This window comes from Doryrhamphus excisus, chromosome 8 (genome assembly GCF_030265055.1).
Source record: "Doryrhamphus excisus isolate RoL2022-K1 chromosome 8, RoL_Dexc_1.0, whole genome shotgun sequence".
NCBI classification, from domain to species: Eukaryota; Metazoa; Chordata; class Actinopteri; order Syngnathiformes; family Syngnathidae; genus Doryrhamphus; species Doryrhamphus excisus.
In genome coordinates this window covers 8,243,003-8,251,432 of record NC_080473.1, presented here as the reverse complement: position 1 = coordinate 8,251,432, position 8,430 = coordinate 8,243,003, and the positions used below count along the sequence as shown (strand labels likewise).

The following is an 8,430-nucleotide window of genomic DNA, read 5'->3' as shown; positions in this document are numbered from 1 at the left end:
GGAGTTTTTCATTTTTCCGAATGGAATCTTTCCAAATGACTTCTGAAAACAATGGTATCCATGGAAAAGAATATTCCAATCTCTTGTCTACATGCGCTGCTATAATCAACCAGAATAGTCAATGGGGCATGCGCAGTAAAACGTAAACATCAACATCACGTGATACCGACTTCCCCGAGTTTTTCTTTCACTTGTTGGAATAACTCCGTATTGCCAGTTTTTCCTTCGTTCCGGTCTTGAAATTAGTTTGGATCAAAAACAAACTTTCCGCAGCAGTCCAGTGCCGATTGCTTGCCTCCATTTTTAAAACCGAAGAACGTCTTGAGCAGCGTGTTATGTCGTATCTGAGAATACACTGGAAACGATCAAATTCAATCTTGCTAATATTTTATAATTAAACTCGGGACATGTTTTATATAGATATATATTTTCTTTTTTAATAAAACTGGACTTGTGAATGGCGTATAAAAGGGTTTAGATTCTGTTCCACAGATGGCGGTAATGCACACGAAAGCTGCTTGCCAACTGCTAATAAACACGAAGAAGAACGCACCCTGACAACTTTCCGTTTGAGCGGGTACAAGATACTGCAATCGGATTGGGGAAAGGAATATTCCACCCCTGGGAATCCGATTATATATTCATTCGGATTGGCACTTTTGTTTCGGAATGAGGTGTATACAAAGGTTACATTCTTTCCGTTTGAGAAAATAAACCGAATGCAATTGGAATATTTGGGTCCATGTATACGTGGCTACTGTCGGACCTAACCACAATAGACAGCACCTTTAATTAGGGGATGTCTAGGTCAAGGTCCGGATCCGGACTGCAGCCCGCCAGTTATGATCCTTGCAATAAGGGAATAAGTTATTATATACAGTACTCTCCTTCTCTAAACGTTTGAATCTGCGACATCCTCAACCGAACTTGTTCTCCAACATCTGGCCCACACTTTGGACACCCCTGACTTAAACAGTAAATCATGAACACTTACTCTAATCTTTCCCAAAACACAACCAGATGTACGTATCCGTGCAATTGGCCATCTTCAAGATGAAATGAAGCAAAAGTGACAATGGTAAAGGTAGAGATTGAAGCGTAGATAGCGGATTATGCGGCACAGTCCTCGCTTGAAATCACTTCTCGGCCTCAGAAGACATTTGATCTATTCAGGGACTCTTGGCTTGAAAGCTGCTGGCAAATCCTCCCTCAGCTCATTTCTTTTGACCATCACCTGCTGTCTTTAATTCATGCATGCTGTTTTCTCTCCCCCCCCCTCTCTCAGTTCTCTTGCGCCCCTCTGTCCCTTTTGAAGTTTTCGGGAGCCCTGTGGTTTTCAAAGGGTCAAAAAAGGGCAGCCCACTGTTCTATCGAAGGCAGAGCGTGGGACAAACATGTGGTACCACCTGTCCCCCCGTGGCTCTGAGTCAACACCGGCGGTGTCACTGTACTCACACCTCACTATGTCACCCCCTGCCGGTTATACATTATTCCCGCTTGCAATGTAGGAGCAAGTTGGCAAAAGTACGCACTTTTGGTAGCAGTTGTAATGCCCATGTATACAAGGATGTGGTTATGGTGTGAGGACCCCTACTGTCTGACAACCGTCACACAGAGACAAATCAAGGAGTCCCGCAGGGAAAAGCCCACCCATTCCTCACACTTCACAATATAGGACTCATTCCAGCCCAGAGCAGCGGGGGTCACACAGAGAATGGAAGATAGGCATCCGAAAGTCCTTCAAGATGGAAAAATTTGCCTTTCAAATAGCACCCATAGATCAAACCTTCTCAGGATTTGTGAGTGGGATTGTCTTATTCAGGACCAGTTTCCTGTCCTGCAAGTCGAGAGGGATTTGTCCCCCGGTGTCCACTAGGCACTCGGCATCCAAGCGGAGTTTGATGCACACAGCTCCTCAAACTTTTGAATCATTTTACGCACTGATTGGAAGGTCATATCCCTGTTCCACACGCCTCTACCGGCTCCATGAGGGTCTCTGTAGGCTGAGTTTTTACTGAGGAACACATAGTGAGGAGGTGGGAGGCCGCAACGCAATCGTAGCCAACCCTGGCCAACGCCCAGAGTAGGAATCACACCCGAGGGATTGAAACAGGTAGGCAGAGTGACAAGGTGCTCCTGGGTCACAGGGTTGTAGAAGCTAAGAGCCCCACCTCCAAAATTAAGGAAGAGTCCGAGGGTTTTGATGTGAGGTGGGACGGTGATAAGCGGCTCCCTGCGTCCATCATAAACGGTACAAAACGACAAGCCATGTCTCTCCAACCACCAGCCTTCAGAAGGGTCCAATGAGCCCACACCTGAAACAGAAGGATTTGTGCATTAATGTAAAGCCTTAAAACACAATTGTACTGAGGGCAAATTGGTACTTTCAAAATAAAAGAGCCTTAACTGGTAAGTTCGTAATGATAATGGACACATTGCATAATATAAATAAAATACAAAGACAGGATGGGTCAACATATGTGCGTACTAAAGATTAATTAATGCAATCGCTCCTTTTACAGGTAATTAATGATAACTGACACCTTGCACAAATGAATTGATCAGAACAACACAATATCAGTCTCGTAATAAACTACAAAGTCGGGGTACGTGAGGGTACTACAATACAGCAGAGCTTGACTATTGGTGGAATTTGTGTTCCAAAACTACCCAATGACAAAAGTTGAAGAGTAACTAAGATGCCATATTTTGAAAAAACATTTTCAATTAATCATAGAGACATAAATATGTCAAAATTGTGGCAACACATTTTACACATATTATCATTCATTCATTCATTTTCTACTGCTTATCCTCTGTCTTTGGGCGAGAGGCGGGTTACACCCTGGACTGGTGGCCAGCCAATCACAGGGCACATATAGACAAACAACCATTCACACTCACATTCATACCTATGGACAATTTGGAGTCACCAATTAACCTAGCATGTTTTTGGAATGTGGGAGGACACCGGAGTACCCGGAGAAAACCCACGCATGCACGGGGAGAACATGCAAACTGCACACAAAGATGACCGAGAGTGGGATTGAACTCGGGTCTTCTCGCTGTGATGTCTGCGCACTAACCACTCATCCGCCGTGCAGCTCACATATTATCACCTATTTCTAAATTGTTAGTATTATTATTAGTAGTAGTATGCAGGGATACACTGTATTAGCTGTGCAGTAGTGATGGGGCCAAAATAAAGAGGGGGGATTGCTCCCAAGTCCGGAACGTACAAATGGTCGAGTGTGAGTACGACCTTAAAACTTCTCTGACGTTTTTGCAGTGCTTTTCAAACACTTACTGAATAGTTTGCGGTTGCATCTGTTGTTGACCTTTATGCCCTTCTCCATCTCTGTCACATGACAATATGAAGTACAGCACAAGGAGCTGGTCGTGCTTCAGAATGCTCATTCTCAATTGTCTCAATTGTCCATAGGTATGAATGTGAGTGTGAATGGTTGTTTGTCTACAGGTAGATGTGCCTTGCGATTGGCTGGCGACCAGTCCGTGGTGTACCCAGCCTCTTGCCTGATTAGGATAAGCGGCATAGAAAATGAATAGATGGAAAATAAAAATAAAAATAAAAATAAAAATAAAAATAAAAATAAAAATAAAAATAAAAATAAAAATAAAAATAAAAATAAAAATAAAAATAAAAATAAAAATAAAAATAAAAACAAAAACAAAAATAAAAATAAAAATAAAAATAAAAATAAAAATAAAAATAAAAATAAAAAGCATTCTAACCAATTCTGTAGATGGAGCTGTTGTAGACATCAACCTCCCAGTAATACTGCCCCCGTGCAATGATGACATCAGCGCAAACCCGAGGGAGGTCACGTGTAACTCCAGGGTCAGAAGTCATCGTCGACCTCCTGACATTGTTGCCTGGAGATGTACCAGGAGGGATCTCTTCTTGGTAGGCAACAATGAGGGACGAGTTGGAAAAATGGAGGGAAGTGGGGGCAGTTAATGGGTCCAAAGCAAAACGTATACCTAAAAAGGGCATCGGATGTCACAAATTAGAACAATTATATTCTTCTCCTTTCGGTTCATACTAATAAATCAGACCCTTTTCTGAGTTTGGGCTATAAAACATGATTTCTTACCAAAAACAGACTGCTCCATGTCCTCGTCCCGTAGATCGACATTGCTCTCAGCTGGTTGTGTAGTGACATTACAAGTGCTGGAACCTGAACAAACAGAATTGTGCATGTGGGCATAAACTGTATACACTGAAAAGCCAAACCTCTGTATAGTTAATAAGATCCAAAACAAACAGTAAGATAGGCATTCATGTATTACTCCATTAACTATCATCATGAACCAAGGTTATGCAGTATTGCCAGCAGAGTTATGACTATCAATCCATCAATTTTATATGCCGCTCATCCTTATTAGGGTCCTAGGGGTGTGCTGGAGACTATCCCAGCTGATTTCTGGGCACATATAGACATAGACATATAAATATATTGACGATGTGGAGGCACCAATTAACCTAACATGAATGGTCTTTCCAATCTCCTGACTGTGTAGCCAACATTCATTCATTAATTCATTCATTTTCACCCTGGACTGGTGGCCAGCCAATCACAGGGCACATACTATAGACAAACAACCATTCACACTCACATTCATACCTATGGACAATTTCGAGTCGCCAATTAACCTAGCATGTTTTTGGAATGTGGGAGGAAACCGGAGTACCCGGGGAAAAGCCACGCATGCACGGGGAGAACATGCAAACTCCACACAGAGATGGCCGAGGGTGGAATTGAACCCTGGTCTCCTAGCTGTGAGGTCTGCGCTAACCACACGACTGCCGTGCAGCCCTGTAGCCAACATGCTAACCATAATTACAACTGTTACTATTGTAATATTATATTGTTTTCTTTCAGTTCATTTCATTTTCTCCTAAATCAGAGGCGTCCAAACTTTTCCCACAAAGCAAACAACCTTAACTGGAAGGTGCGCATTTACTTGTGACTTTGGCCAAAAACTTAAAGAGGATGAGCCATAATGAAGGACTAAAAATATATACACCGTGAACCCGAATAAGTTAGCAGAACTCGAAAAAAGTGAGGCAATCAGTTGCCACATTTTTGTCTCTTGTCATGCCATGCATTCTCCATTCTTTAATTTTCGTTCTCATTTCAACTCTTTCCATAGGAAGAAGGTGTGCATGTGTAACCTACACAGTACAAATCTGATGCAATGGATTTATTCTTAATTGATTATTGGTTTGAATTATTCATGTTTAATAGATACTTTTTTAACTACAACTTTTTTCAAGTAGGTTACAAAAATCTGCAAAAAGTTCATATTAATCAAAATTACAAGTTAAATAAGCTGAAAAGACAGATAATGCATCTGGCAACTTTTAAGAAAATTTCAAGTTAACTATACCTATTAATTATTTTGAGCATTCAAATTTACAGTGTCGTAAGTTGTATGTAAATTATGTTTTTAACTTAATCTTACTTAATATAGCCATAGTTCAATTTAATCAAAACATATTAATTAAAAGTACTCAAAATGGAACATGTTAAATGAACTTGACATAATTAAGGTATTATATATACTTTTTTAAGAACTTTGGGTATGCATAACTTCATTCATTTAAGTACTTTGAACATTCGGGTTTACAGTGTATTGTCATGAGCCTGGCTAGGTTGGTTTTGCTACCATTCTATTCTCTGTGTAGGTAGAGACACCCCCGCCCCATCATCATCAGACCATTATTAGCCTGGTGTTTGCTACACCCTAGTGAGGATAAGCGGCATAGAAACGAATGGATGGATGTTTGCGACACGCAGATGGTGGACAGTCTTCTGTTCTGTGCCCTTTGCCCTTCTTTGCATTTTTCTGTAGCATCGCCCCAGCTTGTGTTGTGATTATTTTGTTACACTTTGACCCTCCCTCGCTGCAACATTATTGTTTTCATTATTTTGCTTCCTTCCTGTATTCAGTCAACCTGTGTGCTAATTTTGTTGTATTAAACTTCACTTCCGTCTGGTTTGGGGTCCAAACATACAGCCACACTCCCCTTGTGACAAATTTGCTGTCAGGCATAGGCTAATGAAAAATGACCTGCAAGGGGTGCTACTGCAAACTATGACCATAACTGTCATGTAGAATAATAGTGAGCATTAATAACAGAGATGTTTTTGATGCTGTATGCATGAAAAGTGCATACAAAAACTCACATTGTGCTGTTTCGTCATCTGCAACCACAGAGTAGATTCCCCCCTGACAGTGACAGTGGAGCAATTCATTAAATACAAATATTCAATATACTTCAATTAATTAATTGAAAGAGTGAGACCTCTTACTTGCATATGTTGTGATGGCTGTCTGTCATGCCCAGACTTAAGAGTGGGATATTTTGGGAGACAGGACAAAGCAGACGCCCACGTCTTACAGGGCAGCTCCACATCATACCGACACAGTGGACACAACACAGAGCAGCATAGATGATGGCGGGTGGGTCGGCGGGACCTCTTTGCCCTTTCGGCAGATATACAGTGCATGCACATGATGTGAGAGCACGGGAGAATCAGGGTGACATTATCATTTCTATTACAAGCAGCACATTCGGAGATCTCCGGCAAACAATCTGTGTCCTTATTTTGAGGTTTCTTTTCTTGACTTCTTCTGGGACAAAAAGTTAGTCCTGACATGGTGATGATGAAATAAATTCAACTCCTTCATGTCTTCTTCCGTCAGCAGAGCTGGAATGGAAGTAATTTTGTCCACATCTGATGTTTAGAAAAAAGCAAAAATATGAAAAAAAAACACCCTCCAATAATTCCATTTACTGTGTGAAAGCGTGACTGTGTAAGTCACAAGGCCTCAGGCATCACTGAACGTACTCCTCATCTTTTTGTCAAGAAGACATCTCATGCTTTGGTATGGAGAGATCTCTAGCTGTGGCAAAAATGACAAAATTCACGTTTGTTCCTCCTCAGGATAAGACTAACGGTTATCGGTACGGTTGCAGGATGCAAAGCAGATGTTGTGCTAGTAACTCACTTGTGTCCAAGATGACTGCGGTGGCTGAATTAGGTAGAATGGCCTGTGAGCTGGTAAAAGACAAGAAGGGGGTGGTCGTGACAGAGGAGTGCAGCCTTTGAAAAGGCACTTACTGCTTGGTGTTGCTACGGTAACGGCTCTTCCCTTAGAGGAGGGCAGCCCTACAGGATTATGAGCTGCAAGGATCTGTCTGGCATGAATCACATTTGTGTGGGTGTGGGTGCTCATTTTGTAAAATGGACACTACACTAGTCTGACTAAATGGCCCCAAAATGCTAGAACCCCCCCTCCCCGTTTAGTATTTTAGGTAGTCGAACTGAAAATACATACATCAGAGTTGTTTGTGCTGATAGTGCAAAATTAGACAGTTTATTGTAAAATATCGCATTAAATCTAGGCAAGAAAGATAGGGTCGTTTCGAAGAAGATGACAAGTTGCCTCAAATCAAATATATTTTACTGTAGCACAACCAGTGGAGTCATTACACCTATTCCCCCTACAATGATCTTAAGCCCCTCTAAATAATTTGATATTTTTTTATTGATTTTTTTTTTACAAAAAAAATCTCTGACAAATTTCATACAATAGAGCAAAAGCAGGCTAATAAGCAAGCCAATAAGCAAGCTAATACTAGTAGCAGTATTATTACTACTAGCAGTAATAATCAGAGGAAGAATAATGATGATAGTAATAATAGGCTAATTAATAATATAATAATGATTATTATATATATAATATTATAATTGATCACTGTCCAGCTTGATCAATGGTTTTGCAGTGCAGATTGTGTGTACTTGTGTAAATTTAATGGTGGCCTAAAACAATTGAGTATCTCTACTAAATCTGTCCAAAAGTGGGAAAGTTATATCCGGTTCTTGTTCATTATTTGTTTTTTTGGATATTTTCGTTTTTTGGAATGTCTACTACATTCATTCATATCCTGTGCATCTCCCGGGGGCTAAGACCCCCCCCATCCTCAGAACCGAGTGACGCCCCTGAGCACAACAGTGGTGTTCGGTAAGGCAAAAGGCAGACATCCAAGGAATACAACACAAGAAAAAAACACAGTTATTGTGGAAAATGAACATAAAAGGCAAGAGAAAAATACTGCTTCTATTATACGAGTATCAATCCAATACTGATACTACACTGGGTATTGATACTCTTGATATACACAATAAATGGCCAACTGCTTTCGGCATAATACAGTCATCCCTCATTTATAGCAGTTAATTGATTCAGACCCGACTGCTATAAATGAATTTCCACAATATAGGATTCAATATCAATAAAAGGAACATTACACTTGTTTGTTTATTTTAACACCATTACAGCCCAGCCTGTAGTCATAAAATCCCACTCTTGTAGTCACCATCACACTCCTTTTATTTG

The 8,430-nt window shown here is 40.7% G+C and overlaps 1 protein-coding gene across 1 annotated transcript; it reads right to left on the bottom strand.

Moving 5' to 3' along the window:
* Positions 1-1,872: 1,872 nt before the first annotated feature.
* LOC131134859 (probable E3 ubiquitin-protein ligase MID2) lies at positions 1,873-6,434 on the bottom strand. The gene is made up of 5 exons (XM_058080522.1): positions 6,339-6,434; positions 6,213-6,255; positions 4,116-4,199; positions 3,754-4,002; positions 1,873-2,315 (listed from the first exon to the last, which is right to left on the bottom strand). Exons 1-5 carry the CDS (start codon positions 6,342-6,344, stop codon positions 1,873-1,875), a joined length of 825 nt encoding a protein of 274 aa, XP_057936505.1. The 5' UTR covers positions 6,345-6,434.
* Positions 6,435-8,430: the final 1,996 nt, after the last annotated feature.